This window comes from Gossypium arboreum, chromosome 3, assembly GCF_025698485.1.
Source record: "Gossypium arboreum isolate Shixiya-1 chromosome 3, ASM2569848v2, whole genome shotgun sequence".
In the NCBI taxonomy this organism is placed as follows: domain Eukaryota; kingdom Viridiplantae; phylum Streptophyta; class Magnoliopsida; order Malvales; family Malvaceae; genus Gossypium; species Gossypium arboreum.
In genome coordinates, this window is record NC_069072.1 from 132,053,885 (window position 1) to 132,070,176 (window position 16,292).

The window sequence follows — 16,292 nt, forward strand, 5'->3', positions numbered from 1 at the left end:
TCGTCTAATAGTTAGTAGCAAAATCCGCTCCAATCGTTAATGTGTACTACTTTGTAACGACTAACCCATCAACTGAGTTATAATACTACATCCTTGAGTGTGGTCTCCAATTTTTCCAGCAAAGCGCTAATAAGCGTGGTCTCCAATTTGGCTCCTCCGAGCATACGAGATATGTATAAGAATCCTGCCTCTTCCAAGTGTTTTTCAATAACGCGTAGTGTCCTTGCACTTAAATTGTGTATATACATTTCGATAATCTGATCTTTAGTCTCATTATATAAATATAAAAAATATAAAATATTAATAATATTAACAAGTTAAGAATTATATTAATTAAAATAAAAATGTAATAATATTCTTTTACTATTTGTAATTAGAAGCCAAAATGTGTTTCGATCCAAACGAATAAGAGTCATTGACATTTTAAAATTATAAAATTAGATAAAATTAAAGAAATTATAAAATAAAAAGTTAAGACAAAAAGAATTTAAGAAAAATTAAATGAAAAATTGAGAATAAAATAATTGAGAGAATAGATGAATAAGACCCAAGCGACTTTTTCAATACCTTTCCTAATTTAACTAAAATGATAATAATTTTTTCTTTTAAATTTTTCATCACATAATTTTTTGTTCAGTCAGTGTGTTATTATTATAATTATTATTTACAAATAAACTGGAAAAGCAAAATGAATATTCTGTCGCTCACTTTGCAACACTCAACACAACAATAAAAGCTAATGTTAAAATATGGTGTTGAATTGTCTCCCCCTTTTTTTTCCCTAATGTAAAAAGTGTGCTTTTTAGGGATTTGATGTCGTTTTGGCTTTTCTTTAACGAATTGACAGATGAATTGAAGTGAAAAATGGGCAGTATTGGAGACACGAATGGGGAATTCAAACCCTCTGATATTAACCCAAGCACCGATTTTGCAGATGGCGAGACTCAGCCTTTTGAATTTGACTCACAGTTTCCCGTCTCTCCATTTTGTGGTATGTTATCTTAATCTTTGACTTTTCACTTAATATTCTAGTATTAGTTATTTACGCTTTAAACCATTCGAAATTAATGTGAATTATTGGTTTGGAAAAAAAAAAAAGGTGACAGAGATGATAATGAGGATGATGATGAATTAAACTATCCACAAGATACGGTTCCTTTAGATGATAATAATGTTGCAGTCGAGGATGGTTTAGAGACCCAAATTCTAAACCTTGGTGAGGAAACTCAAGTGTTGGACTTTGGTGGCGAAACACAAGTGTTGGATGATTTAGATTACTGTGAAAATATAGAGACCCAATTGTTGGATGCAGTTGATGTCAGTGTTGTTCTTGATAGTGAAGGTGAAGGAACCGATGGAACTGAGGTTTTCGATGATGGTGATCAGGTCTCAGACGATGAGGTAGTAATTGGAGATTGTGGTCGATCAATTGGCCATGAGGAGAAGGAATCTTTAGAGCAATGTAGAGCATCAACCGAAGAATGCAGGAGTTCGGGTATGTTATTCTCCGACTTTTGGCTAATATTGTTGTATTGGCTATGAGTTTCTGTATGTTATGTATGCCAGGAAGTTGATCTTGTTGTCTGAACTGAAGTTATGGTGTTGTGCTTGTGTTTCTTCAGGAATCTATGTTCCTACAGCAACACCGGATGTCAAAGCTGTGTCGGAAGGGAAACCTGGTATGTTTTCTATGGCCTGTTCATGGTTGGGAATGCATGACTTTCTTGATACTTTGTGGCTCTATTTAAATCAACTCCTCGTTGTTGTCTTAGGTGATTACTTTGACAATTTGATTAGCGGTTCAAAAAACTTTGAAGCACTTCTGCTTATCCTTTGTGTTCGTCCTGCATATGTCTTCGTAAAATTTGTTTGCAAGATTAAACTACCATCATTAGTCAATGCCCTTAGGAAAATTGCTGTGATAAGTTCTTTTTTTCATTGAATGTGATGACGAGTTCCAGATGTTGATAAAGTAACATTCTCTTTTGAAAGCACTTCTTAGAGCGATTTATTTTCTGTAGTTAATTCGCATTTGCAAGCATTATCGTTTCATCTTTAAATATTATAGGATGGCAGGAACAAATGATTGGTCAATTGTATTAGGTATGTGGTCTTTCAATTTCTCGATTAACATAGCTTGTTTTCCATAGGATCTGTCCAAAGGTTTACTTCAGTTCGTGCAGCGTCCCTGCGGGCCTCTGGTCTTGCAGCTCGTAATGTGGCATTACGGGAAATGAACAACGAATCTTGTTCTAACCAGACAGATAGCCGGTTTTCAAACCAGTGCACAGTCAATAGTAAGGGTTTAAATCTGAAAGTTGTGGAGAACATTAGTCAGCGACAAGATCAGAACTCGATCAATTTCAGGGTTGGTTGTCCAACTGCAAGAAAACTTTTTGCTGAGGATTGTTTTACTGAAAATAAAGAACTTTCTAGGAGCAGTGAAGATGCGGATGCAATAGAAGATTTGCTTGAGGCTCCTGATTGCGATGGTCCATTAGCAGGTTTAAGTTATATAGATTCTCAAGAACCTGGGGAGTTATCACAAGCTAATGCACTTGATTTCGTGGAAAGATTTGTAAATGACAAATTGATGGAACTTGATAACGAAATTGATTTTGGAAAGAGTACAGGGGGAAATTCGAAACTTATTTCGTGTGCAAAAGGGCTGCAAAGTTTGGCCAAGAGAACTATCGAAAGAAGCACTGCCGGTGAAGCAGGGAATTTTGAATGGGATGATTTTCGGGAGGACGAAGGAGGGGGTGACATCTATCGGAGAATGAAGGAAGAATTCTATGGTAATAGAAGCCAAGCACAGAAATCTTCTACCAACCTACGGAAGCCTAAAGGAAAGAAACTAAATGAATCTTGTAATGTAGACCAACCAAAGTCTGGTGATAAAAGGACGGCTCATTCTGAGTCAAAATTATTGATGTGCAAGTTGAAAGATAATGACAAGACCTTACAAGAAGGTCAAATGAATTTTGGAAAAAATCTTTCCAATGAGTTTGATGAACAGTTTAACTCAGATTCCTCGATAGGACAATTGGAACCTACTGGGGCTAAGACAGATGCTGCTGAAGAACTAAATGATGTAGGTTTTGACACCCAGATTGCTGCTGAAGCTATAGAAGCCTTATTCAATGGGGAGGCGGCTACTGAACCAAAAGCTAATCAAGGTGTCCAAAGCATATCTAAGGGCTCCTCTAAAGCTCCATTTAGAGGAAAAGAGGGGAAGAGAATTTCTTCTACATCCAGAAAGGGTGTTTCTTGTTCTGATGCTACTCGATTTACGAGACAATCCAAGAGAAGTAAGTTGAATGAAGATTCTTCAGTTTTGCTGGAGAAACATTCCAAGAATGTCGGGAAGGAATCCTCTGTCACAACTCCAGTCAGTGATTGTAAAAAAGGTAGAAAACAGATTAAAGAGGTTGGTTTCCTTCAAGAAAGTAGAATTGGGAGTACGGATGTTAAGTTATCTGGAATGTCAAATGCTAATGGGCAGCTTTCTATATTGCATTCTGATCAATCTGGGGAACATGGAAATGGAAATGTCAAATTAAGTATCGATGTTCATTTGGAACTGATTTCTAAGAGTATTGGCAATCATGTACCAAGTTATCCCAGAAAAAGAAGATCCTCTCGGAAAGTGCCTGTTGGCCTTGGTGAGTCTGATAAAATGGAAGCACAGCCCCGAAAACCTGCTCAGCCTGATGACAATGGAAAACCAACTGCTATGCAGAAAACGTCGAGAGGAAACAATAGAAGCACATGCATTCCATCATCCACTAGGAGGACTGCACGATCATCTGTGAATACTTGCCCACTTCCGTATTTTTCAGACCAGAATTCAGAAGGGAAATTGTCTCATCAAAGTTTGGATAAACAGGGTTCAGACGCGGATGAACTTAATTGCAATCTTTCTGACAAGAATGGGAGGATGATATCAAAAAGAAAAATTGGGCCCAAGGCAGCAAAGGCAATCACACATGCTGGTGGAAATCCTGGTGCAATTTCTTTGTCAAATGCAGAAAATTTAACTGTTAATGTTGATTCTGAGAAATCACCAAAAGAGAAATCGAGATCACCTGGTTCTCTATGCACTACTCCAACTAACCATCTGACACCCATCAATGCCGCATCGCCTGTTTGTATGGGTGAAGAATATTATAAACAGTCATGCAAGAAGAACCTGTTAAAAGCTTCACTTATTAAAGAACTCAGAAGCTTATGCCCGAATGAGGCTGAACCAATTTCCCCTTTGAAAGATATGAGGAAAAGAAGGAATTTGGCCGATGTTCGAGTCTTGTTCAGCAACCACCTAGATGAGGATATACTTAAACAGCAGAAAAAGGTACTAGCTTTTTTGTTATTTCGTTAGACCTGTAAAGCTATAAATGCTCGTTTAACTATATTTTATTTCTCGATTTTGTCATCAGATCTTGGCCCGCCTAGGTATTCATGAGGCATCAACTATTTTAGATGCGACACACTTTATAACCGATAAATTTGTCCGCACTAGGAATATGTTAGAAGCGATTGCTTCTGGCAAATCAGTTGTCTCACATTTATGGCTTGAAAGCATCGGACAAGTTAATATTCACATTGATGAAGAAGCTTATATATTGAGGGATATCAAAAAAGAGAAAGAGCTTGGCTTTTGCATGCCGGTTTCTTTAGCACGTGCACGCAAGCGGCCCTTATTACAGGTGAGGTTTTCTAGGTTTACCTATTGCATTGGTCTTTTGTTCCATCTCGATTTTCACACAATAGTGGAAGCTATGCAGGGCCGAAGAGTTTTAATCACCCCAAAAACAAAGCCGGGTAAAGAAACAATCTCACGATTGGTGACTGCAGTTCATGGTCAGGTATTTGGGCAGTTCCCTCAGAAATACATATCCATGGATATTTTATCATAAGAATTTATTTCCTATTCTATGTTTAATCAACAATTCCAGGCAATTGAGAGAACTGGCAGATCCTCTATGAAGGATGACAAAATCCCAGATGATTTGTTGGTTCTATCATGTGAAGAAGATTACGAAATTTGTGTTCCTTTCCTTGAAAAAGGTTATTCTTAAATTAGCTCCGTCTTCTTTTTTCTTGTAAAACTCGGTTTTTATTCAAATTTCTCGCTATTATGCTTTCAGGGACAGCCGTTTACAGTTCAGAGCTGCTACTGAATGGAATAGTTACTCAGAAGCTGGATTACCAAAGGTTCGTATTATATCATCATGAAATACTGTTCTCTTTGATTCTTTCATTATGCTTTTGTTACAATGGAGCATGGCTTTTAATTATCATTTTGCTCTGACTTATTTTTTTTAAAGTACTCGTGTTTGATGCATATCCGGACATAGTTATTAGGATCTAAACCCTCCAAAACATGACATACATGTGTACCATGTAACATAGATACAGAAATTCTTGATCTGGATCCAAAAGGCTGTCAAGATAATTGTGCTAGCGATTTTATCTGATGATTTCTTCCCAATGGGTTTTCTTCATTGTTCCATATCGGCTATAAGAGATGATGAGCTTTTTGCTTTCATAACATATATTGTATTTATCGGCAGGCATCGTCTCTTCGAAGATCATGTTAGACGAACCCGATCAACCATATGGATGAAGAAAGACAATAAGTTCCACCCTGTGACAAAAGCTTAAATGAAGCTTTCTGGTTTCTTACTTTTGTTTCTAGCTTCCTCTGAATTTTCTTCGTGTGTTTTCCGATTTCTTCGGCACATCGTTTTTGTAGGCATCGAATTTAGAACACACAGTGATCTGTACATGTCTTAGAAGTAGTTTAGCTGTGTAAATGCTTAAGATGTATGTTTCATTTTCTTTTCTCTTCAATTTTGTCCATAAATTTGACATCATGTATATTTTTTGGTGTTTATTTGCTGATCCATGTACTTGGGGTCAAGCAAATCGGTTCAAGCCACCACCTTCCAGGGAGATAAGTGTCTTGAGTTTCAACCTTTACAATATTTTTCTTCAAGTTGCATATCTTTTTTATTTAAAGTAAAACATGACGTAATATAAAAGAATATTTTAAAATTAATACCTAATATGAACGATGAATGCATCAAATATTATAAATATAAAATATTTTAAACATAATGCAAAAAAAATATATATATATTTTAAACATAATTATGACTCAATAAGATAGAATGCTTAAATGAAAATATATAAATTGTCGGTTTTATTTTATTTTATAAATTTGAATAATGGTTTTTATAATTTAATATTATTATATCGACTTACTAAAACAAACCTTACACGATTTAATACTATATTTATTGATTTAACAAATTAATCTTATTTAGTGCAAGGATTGCTGAGTATAATAATCCCTTGCAATGCTTACAACAATGATATTCGAGGGTCAAGAATTGTTTCCTTAATCATAGAATTATTTAACAATATTTATAAAAAAATGTCAATATAAATACATATAATGTATTTTTTAATAATTTTTAAGGAGAATCGAGGAATTATGGGTTGATTTAATAGCTTCAATTAATATGATAAATTAAATATTTTTCTATCTTACATTATACAATTTTAGAAAATAAGTAAAATAAATTTTAAAGAATTTAATTCCAAAGAATATATTAATTATGCTATTTTTCTAGGAAAAGAAAAAAATTTACAATTTTTTAATATGTAAAAATTGAAAACATTTTAATTTTTCGTTTCTCTTTCTGTTTACAGCTTAGTCCCAACATCGCTGATTTAGAGACCCAGCTCGTCAATTCATTAGCATCGCCGACAAGGGCTTAATCGCCGTCGGCGGCAGCGGCGCAGCCTCATTTTGCAATTTCTGGTTTCCGAGATTACTCCTGTTCAATCCTCTTTCTCAAAGCCACGCAAGGTCACTTCAATTTTCCTTTTAAACTTCTTTTTTAATGATTTGAAGTTTTAGTTAAGTATTAGATATCAGTGTTCGTAGTTTTATATTTCTATACTTAGTACAATTTAGCTGGATCAGAAATTAATTTTTTTGTTATTTTGAACATCTAACTAAGCAAAGAAGAAATTATTTGCAGCTAAAAGAAAAAATGGCAATAAAGTTTCTTGATTGGTATTTGAAGATTGCAATTGGGTCAGCTATAATTGGAGGTTCCATGGAGTTATTCATGATCAAGACTGGCTTCTGTGTGAGAACTCTCCATTTCCCCCCATTTCATTTATGCATTTTATGATTTTGTTCTTTAAAACCCTAGAAAGGGTAGTTATTGTTTTTTCCTTTCTTTGGTTGCTTTTGAACTTGTCTTTGAGATTCATAAAATCCCGGTTGAGTGTCTGATACATGTATCCAGCTTATTTTAATATATTCGGAGGATTATATCCTATATAATGTCGGAATTTTTGTAAAAATAATGAGTAGGAGCAACACCCGATATTAGTTTCATGTTATCATTGTTAATTGGTGGATTTTTCTTGGAGTTACTTTGATTGTCTCAAATCTTAATGCCAATCAAATAAACTTTTAGACTCCAGGGTGATTTTCTTTTGAACATGTTCAAAGTTTTCTCTTTGTAATGTATGGTTAATTTTAAATTCTAGGTCATATAAATGGATATCGAAAGCCGGTTTCATCTGTGAAATTGTAAATATGGATCTAATATTCTTATTTCCAAGTGCTAATTTCTTAAATTTATGTTAAGAGCAGGGCTAATTTTATTGTCTTAATAAGATAAAGCAGTGTCTTGTTGCTATTAGCCTATGATTGTATGATTAGTGACAACAAGCATTAGTGAATGTTAGTCTCGATGGATGCTTAATGATGGGTTGAAATAGATCTGGTTTGAACTGTTATCTTCAATCCTTACTAATCAACATAAAGGAAGCTGGATAAGGTATCTAACTAGGTTGAGGAAACATAAGGGCTCGACTTTGGCCAGCAAATGGTTGTACAAACCACTTGGTCTGTTTGTAATGCCATGTTGATGCGTTTTGTGTATTACTCTTGATTGAACCTTTACTTTTCTTATGTTGTAGATGACAAAGTGACTGTTCTAGAGTCGGAGAAGCGAGCTTGGGAGAATTCCCCTGAAGCTCAGGCAATGAGAGAAGCTCTTAATCCTTGGAGAAATCATGATGCACAAGAAAGAAAAAGTTCCTAATGGAGGCCACCTCTAGGGACAGATTCTTGATGCTGTTTGATTTGTTTTGAATAATAGATGTACCTGGCAAGAAGTTTGACACACAACTAACTATGTTCACTGGCATTGATAACGAACTGATCCTACCATGTTTTGATCCCTTGTCTGAAATTATTTCGGTTAGAAATTTTCTTACTACCTGTCTTGTAGATTAGTTTTATTTATTGATAGGCTAAATTTTGGAATGAATATAGTCATGAAGGTTGATTTCCGCTTTCTTCATATTTTTGGCTATGATCTTTATCTGAGAGATTATTTAAACTACTTTGTTTGGTTTCTTTTGTTCGTATTTAGATTCAGAATGTGTTTGACACAAGTATGTTCGATTTTTTCTGACACTGATCACCGAATCTTGAGTAACATAGGTTCTAGAAAGGCCATTAGTCAATTACCATAGTTAAGAACATTACAATCAATTTTGAGCAAGAGAGTTGGCAATGGCATCCATATACTATTAGACAATTATAACTAACCAAGGAAAAGAACATTGAAAAAAATACATCCTTGCACTTCTGTTTATGTATAAACATTGCATGGCTGTATAATTTAACTTCTAGTTGTAAGTAAAACTACTTCACAATAGAAGTTAGAGTTTAGCTTAGCTGGTTAATGTAATTGTCAGGGTTCAACTCACATGTGTCTGCCCGAGCATGAGGCTCACACAACAGGTTCAGTACATGGATATGGGTTACAGGTTTCTTGACATTAGGACTGACCCACTAACTGAAGTATTCTAGAAGGTTTTGGAAGACAAAACTTACCTAGAGTTTCTAGAAGCCTAGCTGCTAAGTCATATATAGTTCTGCATCCTATTTAGTTTTGAGCTTCCTAGGAATCTATGGTCCAGAGATTAAGTTTCTTTCTAGAGGTTGTGTAGATCAAGTGTTATATCTTCCGTACACTTGTAACGATATGGGTTAAGGGGATTCAACTATAAATAACGGTCTTCCGATCCTCGTTCGAGCAGTTACTGGATTGAGACACAGTCACCCTGAAGAGAATGCCGACATGATCATTTTACAGTGCAAAGTAGGAATTGCTTCTAGACAAGTATGTGATTATGAAAGTGTAGTGTGGTTTTTTTTTCAAGTGGACAATGAATACTCGTTTGTTTCTTTTGGTCTTGTCTGTCATTTCTCTAAAGGTGTCTAGTCATGGTTTGTTGGTTGCTTGTGGCATCGTGTTTGTGTTTTCCTGTGTATTTTGTTTCGTTAAAATCGTGTTTAAAATATCTTGTATTAAAATAAATTTTAATCGTTTTAAAAATATTTTGTATTATTATATAAATACTAACCATTTCTTTTGAAAGATGCATAATGACTTATTTGGTCTTTCAATTAAAAAAATTATTTTAGCATTTCATTTATATTTTTGCATTTTTAGTTCTTAAAACTTGCGCAATTTTTGTTCAATCATCCAAAATGAATGAAATGGATGAAAAAGTTTATATTTTTTAACTTTGTTGACGTTACATGGATTGTCACGTGGATGATAAGTTTACATTTAATTAGTTTTTAAAATTTAAAATTTTAAAATTATTTTTAAAATTTAAAATCATTAAAATTATTTAAAAATAATTTTTAAATATTTTTAAAATTTTAAAATTAATTAAATGCTTATGTGTCATGTATGTTTAGCAAAATTTACAAATGTAGTTTTTCTATCATTTTAGATGATTTGACAAAAATGCAAATTGAAAAGTTAAAAGAGGCAAAAAAATAAATGGAGGATTAAAATGATTTTTTTTTATAAAGTTGGAGTGGGTTTGCATTAGAGGGGAGTAAAATCCGATTTAATTTGAAAAACTCGATAAATTTTTTAAATTTGAATTAAATAGTTTGAGTTATTTGAGTTAATCAAGTTATTTGGATCAACTAGAATAAAAAATTAAGTTTTTCAATTTAACTCGAATATGAATTATACAATTCGAGTTATCTGAAAATCCAAATAAGAAAATGCAAAATTACGTCGTTTTGATAAATGTTTATCTTTTCTAAAGTTAAAAGTCAAAATATTAAGTTAAAAGCAAAACTATGTTGTTTTGATAAATGTTTACTCATTAATTTAAAAGACAAAACCATTATATTGTTTATATAGTTAAATAATTTTGTACTTTGTTTATCAGTTAAATAATCGGTTCATATAAACGCAATATTGAGTATAAATAATAAGATTCGTTAACTCGACTCGACTTGACTCAAAATTTTTTGACTCGATTCGATTCGATTTGAAAAAAATTCAAATTGAGTTCGGTTGCTAAAATTAGATTCGTCAACTAAACTAACTCGAAATTTGTTGATTTGATTCGACTCGACTCAATTAAATACTCACCCTAGTTTGAATCATGTTGAACATGCTTATCTTCTCGCAAACAATCATCTATATAGCCCAAATAAAAAATCGAGAATTTACTCATCTAAACAAAATTGGAATTTATTTTTATTTAATTTATACTTAATTTTAATTTTTAACTATGTAAAAATAAATATGTTGTGTTTGAAATAACTTTTTTTAAAGAAATATTTGTAGAAGGGTTTGAAAATTTATGTCCAAAAGTCATTAAACCGAATTTATTAAGTTAGAAATAAAATCTACAAAATCAAAATCTAAAATTAATATAAAAAAATCGAATCAAATTCAATCCCATTCATTGTCTACATTAAAAGGAAAAAAAAACAAAAATCCCAACTTTAACGAAAAAATGGTGCTCAATACGGTGAAAAGAAAAAAGAACATCATTAAATTCTATGAATCTGATGTTTGTGGCTGTTCGTCAGTAGAACCCAATAGCTAATATATTAACTGTTTTGAAGTATTTCAGCCACCTTTATATTGATTTCAACATTATCTTGACTTTTATTATTAAAATCATGGTTCGATGGCCCAAAAAAAGTTGTTTTTTGCGATTTAATAATTTTAATTTCTCTAGAACATTGTTCGATAATGCCAAAATGTTTTTTTTCTAAAAAAAATAGTTTATTAATTTTTATACTTTATCATCAGTCACGGATTTAGAAATACAATTTAGAAATTTAGAGGGCGAGAATTAAATTATACATTTTTTATTATAGTAAAAATGTAATTGCGTCATTTTAATAATCTATATTTTATAATTTTTATAGAAATAAATCAAAATTTTATTATTTTTGAGGAGTCAAAAGGTAATTTTATCATTTTTAATTTAAAATTTTATAAACTATAAGGAACTTAAATGAATTTTTTTTTATTTTAGGGGGCGAAGCCCGTGCCAACCCCCTAAATCCGCCCCTGATTAGAGGACAACAATTCATTCAGATTTTTGTGATTCAAAAACTAAATTGAATTGAATAAATTTAAGTTTTAACGAAACCAAACTCAAACCAATCATTATGGCTTAATTTTTCAATTTTTTTTCTTAACCTGACTCTAATTTTTGAGTCAAAACATAAATTAAAATTTTATTAGAATAATATTCGATTATTCTAATAACTAAAATACAAGCAATAGGAGGGTGAGTCATCCTAGCATCATATTAGTAGAAGATTTACAAAGCGAACTGAAGCAAAGAACATTTGCAGTAAGTTGGAAATTTGGTTTCATTGAATAGGGTGGAAATAGACAGGTTTGGAAGTGATTAATTAGTGGATTATAATATTGTTTTAATGGAGATAGTCAATCCAATAATCATGTATCTTTAAATAAAATTGGATTGCTTCACTTATTAGTTAAGAACATATGTTCCAAGTTGATTTGTTTTACCTAACAAAAAACCCAGTGTTCTGTTCCCTTTGGACTTTTTGACGGTAAGAAGGACGACAAAAGTGGAAACGTGGGTCGTCACCACTTCCAGATAATAGTAGGTTGCTGTAATTTTTGTAAAATCAAATATGAATGTAAGTTTTATAGAGTTATATTAAGCTTGAACCGAAATTTGACTAGAAAAAAATTCTTCTTGTACACATTTCTAAAGACTCTTTTGAGGGGTCTATAAGGGAGATATTCTGATTTTTATTTTTTCCTTGTTCCTCCCTATTCTAATCATTTATCTCGTTGGGTCTCCCTAATCTAATCATCTATTTCATTGGGTGAGTACAATTTGATTTGATTAGAAAAAATTAAAAAGAATTTCAAATTTCGAGTTATTGGAATTATTTGAGTCAATTCGAATAACTCGTTTCGAGTTCCGAGTTCGAGTTGAGTTGAGTTGAATTTCACAATTCGAATAACTTGAATAATTTGAATAACAAATTGATGTAAATACCCTTTTGGTCCTGTCAACTTTGAAAAGAAGCAAATTTGTATCTCTTTCAATAAAATTACAATTTTTTTCAAAATTCAAAATAATTTTAAAATTCAAAATATTTATAAAATTTCAAATTTTATATTTAAAAAATCTAAAATTTTAAAAATTTCTAAAAATATATAAAAAGTTAAAATTTTAAAATTTTCTAAAATAATAATTTTGAGACGTAATTAATGATTCAAATTTATCATACTATAATAATATTTTTATTTGATATGTTTAATTTTTAAATTTAACTTGAACAATTTAACTTAATTTGACTCGTTTAATTTCATTTTGCTCAACTTGATTTGAAAAAATTTTAAATTGAGTTAGAATGATAAAATAGGACTTGTAAACTCAACTAACTTAAAATTTTTACTTGATTTGATCGAACGTTACCCTATACGCAAGAAAAGAAGACGAACCGACCAACGGAGCGACCAACTAAATCTCGTGCCAATAATAAGTATGTATATTTGTTCTAAAATCCAAATCCATTTGTTATCTATATTAAATCTGAGTGCATTATTTTAATGAATTAATGAATTTATTTTTCGAATATTTGAATATATTTAATAGGTATAAAAATATGTTTAAATGTTGATTGAGTTTTAGTTTTGTTGATATTGATATTGTTGTCAATGCAAGAGGACATAGATTCGAATATACTAAAACATATTTATCCTCATTTTAAATGTTAGTTATTTAAATTTACATCTATTATTTATAAAAGTAAAATAGAGTATAATGAAATTTCATACCAATTATAAATCCACTATGATTAGTGATAAAAAATTGAAATTTAAAATTGATAAAAAACGAAAATTGAAAAAAAACCAAACTTTTGTTTATTATAATTATTTAAGATTTGTTTTTTTTGAAAAAGAGAGTTTTTCATTATGTATCAATTCATTCAAATCTTTAGTTTTTTTATATAAATATAAAAATTCTTATATTTTCATATTTTTATTTTTCTAATTTTAATTATTATTATTTTACATTTTAAAATTATTATAAATAATTGAATGAACAAATATCAAGCCCGCCTTGGGGTTGTTTTGAGAGTGCAGTTGCCCAATACTGGAAGGGACCCAAAAAAATATTTTTTCAGCTTTTAATGTGGGAAAAAATTCAAACTAAAATAAATTAATTAAATATTTAGGGTTTTCAATTTTTCACCATACATACTTCATTTGACTTCAAAATTTTTTCAACTTTTGTTATATTACATTTTATAATTTTTTAAAAGGATTCAATTTATTATTTTATCTAAGATCCCAAAATATCAAAAAATCCTAAATACAATCAATTAAACCAAATCGAATTTTTCGATTTTCTCAACATAAGAATCTAACATCATGATTTATAGAGAGGAAGATGGATGGATGACATGAAAGCCCCCACTAATAAAAATTGGATGGCTCAAGCAAAAACCTAACACCCTTTTCAGCACCAAAATAAAAAATAAATGGGTATAGTCAATGCTTCACTTGACATTTGACAACAACACGTTCATTAAAACGATATAAATACATGAATAAAACATTTAGAACACACACCCCATAACTTCTAAGTCTCAATAGAACAGTAGTACACTACTATTGAATAACCATATGGACGACAAGATGCTGGATATTTCTTGTTTCTTCCTCATCGAAGATAGCGGCGACTCCGAGCACGATTCCGAATTATCATCCATGGATATAACTACGGTCACGGTGGCTGGCAGTGGTGGTGATGAAGATGATGCGGAGTCGTGTAGCTGTGATACGATCAGTACAGAAAGACTCGATGATTTTTATCAAGCAATTCTTAAATTTCTTGATGATGATGGTGATGATCAAGATTTGATTGATTGTAATGATGATCAAGATGGAGATGAAAGACCTGGTTTGGGTATGGACTTGTGCAGGGAAGCCATGGATGGAATGGAAGATAGGCTGTTTTGGGAGACTTGCATGGCTGTTGGATACCCTTGATTTGAATTATTTTCTTTCTTAATTTTCCTTCTTTCCAAACAGGTATTGTTTGTTCGCTTTCCATTTTTGTTCAGGTTGGTCATCATTTGTGATGCATGTAAAGTATAGGTAAAATATTAAAATCAATATTTATATTGGCTTTGAGTGTTTTTTTTTTTGGAATTTAAATGAAAATTATTTAAAACATTGTATATATAATGTGTTTATATTCGATGCAATAATGTATATATATATATATTGGTAACAAGATAAAAACAATATCAACTACTAATTATAACAATAGAAGTAGGGTTCGATAATAGAAAATATTTATCTATTCGTATTTAAATATCAACCAATGGTGGAGCAACATGAAAAATTGTAGTGCCAATGGAAAAACCTTTCATCATATTAGTTAAAGCATTAGCGGCAGAATTCATTTTTTTTGACACTTGTTTAATTATCACTCTTCACTCGTAATTTCACAGTTATTGGATTCGCAATATCAAATCTCTGTATATTAAAAATCTCTGTATAATTTTTTGAAAGCATAAAAATAATCAAATTTGATTTGATGTATCGAATCATCTTGTACAAGTATAATTTGTAATTTCCTTTTTCATAATCATAGGTCCCTTAAAATTTTGCCAACTCTCGTGGGTATCCAAAGATTCAATTCAACATCCTCAAATACCCACAGAACCTCTAGTTTGTTCACATGTGACAAAATTGTCAATGAGTTTATTTATTTCTGGTTAAATTTTGTTATTAGTCTCAATACTTTGAAAAAGTTGTAGATTTAGTCCCTATACTTTAATTTGGTCAATTTTAATCTTTGTACATTTTAAGTTTTTGAAAATTTAGTCCTAACCCAAACAATAACAGTTAAATCCATTAAGTTTAATTACTACTCCTATTCTATGCATATACAATTATAGACTTAGTTCACATTCTCCAATTGGATCATTCTAAGTTCCTATACTTCACTAATTTGATATTTTAGTCTTGACGCAAATGACGATTGTTAATCCATTAACTAGATTTTAGTGAGTAATATATGAAAATAATAAGCTGACATGACATTACACATATAATAATATGCTCATTGCATTAGATTTTGGAAATAAAAGAACTTAACTTAATGGATTTAACAATAATCGTTTGACCTGGATTGGAATCTTAGATTTTGAAAAGTATAAATATTAAAATTGACCAAATTAAAGTATAGGGACTAAATTCACAACTTCTATAAAGTACAAAGATTGATAGCAACATTTTAACCTTTAATTTTCTTTTTATCCTTAAATATTTTTTTATACAACCTTATTTCCATTTTCACATCTCCACCTAGCTGATACACTTGGATCCATAAACAATAAATAATTAATCAGTAACAAAAATAAAGAAAAATATTATATATTGTTATTTTAATAAAATCATAATTTTATATGATTTTATAAAAATAAAATAATTTCAAACTTTTATTACATATAAATTTTAATCTAATATCTTTAGTAGCGAATTTTTATCCTCACTTATATAATTATTTTTGAATTTAAGTACATATTTTATCATTAATTTTAATGTTTTCACAATTAATTTTATCAGTATTGTTGCTTTCAATCTTAATATATCATTGCTTTTAATTGGTTAGAATGTGATTCTAACCTTTGAAATGCAAAAGAAAAAAAAAAGGTTTACTTTTCTTAGAATAAAACATACATTTATGAGATATTTTTCCACAAGCAATGGAAAGTGATTCCGTTAATAATTGGTGAGAAAATTAAGCTCCGTTTGGTTCCTGAAAATATTTTCTATTTTCATTTTTTGAATTGAAAAACAGTCAATGATTGCAAGAAACAAAGTATGAGTATAAGTGAATGGGGAAGTTGGCAC

At 30.9% G+C, this 16,292-nt stretch overlaps 2 protein-coding genes across 2 annotated transcripts; both read left to right on the forward strand.

Moving 5' to 3' along the window:
• The first annotated feature begins 631 nt into the window (after window positions 1-631).
• On the forward strand, window positions 632-5,963 carry LOC108489636 (uncharacterized). Its single transcript, XM_017794311.2, has 9 exons — window positions 632-991; window positions 1,100-1,495; window positions 1,623-1,679; window positions 2,151-4,354; window positions 4,440-4,709; window positions 4,788-4,868; window positions 4,959-5,070; window positions 5,151-5,217; window positions 5,577-5,963. The coding sequence occupies exons 1-9, from the start codon at window positions 865-867 to the stop codon at window positions 5,665-5,667; spliced, it is 3,405 nt and encodes a 1,134-aa protein (XP_017649800.1). The 5' UTR covers window positions 632-864; the 3' UTR covers window positions 5,668-5,963.
• A 707-nt stretch (window positions 5,964-6,670) lies between these two features.
• Window positions 6,671-8,435, forward strand: LOC108488432 (uncharacterized). The gene is made up of 3 exons (XM_017792709.2): window positions 6,671-6,880; window positions 7,056-7,164; window positions 8,011-8,435. Exons 2-3 carry the CDS (start codon window positions 7,068-7,070, stop codon window positions 8,133-8,135), a joined length of 222 nt encoding a protein of 73 aa, XP_017648198.1. The 5' UTR covers window positions 6,671-6,880; window positions 7,056-7,067; the 3' UTR covers window positions 8,136-8,435.
• Window positions 8,436-16,292: the final 7,857 nt, after the last annotated feature.

What these genes read in the sequence shown, in the direction of transcription:
- LOC108489636 (XM_017794311.2), top strand. Translation starts at nt 865, where the DNA reads ATGGGCAGTATTGGAGACACGAATGGGGAATTCAAACCCTCTGATATT. An exon ending in TCCCGTCTCTCCATTTTGTG is followed by an intron (nt 992 to 1,099) that starts GTATGTTATCTT and finishes AAAAAAAAAAAG; the next exon opens with GTGACAGAGATGATAATGAG. An exon ending in CAGAAGCTGGATTACCAAAG is followed by an intron (nt 5,218 to 5,576) that starts GTTCGTATTATA and finishes ATTTATCGGCAG; the next exon opens with GCATCGTCTCTTCGAAGATC.
- LOC108488432 (XM_017792709.2), top strand. Translation starts at nt 7,068, where the DNA reads ATGGCAATAAAGTTTCTTGATTGGTATTTGAAGATTGCAATTGGGTCA. An exon ending in CATGATCAAGACTGGCTTCT is followed by an intron (nt 7,165 to 8,010) that starts GTGTGAGAACTC and finishes CTTATGTTGTAG; the next exon opens with ATGACAAAGTGACTGTTCTA.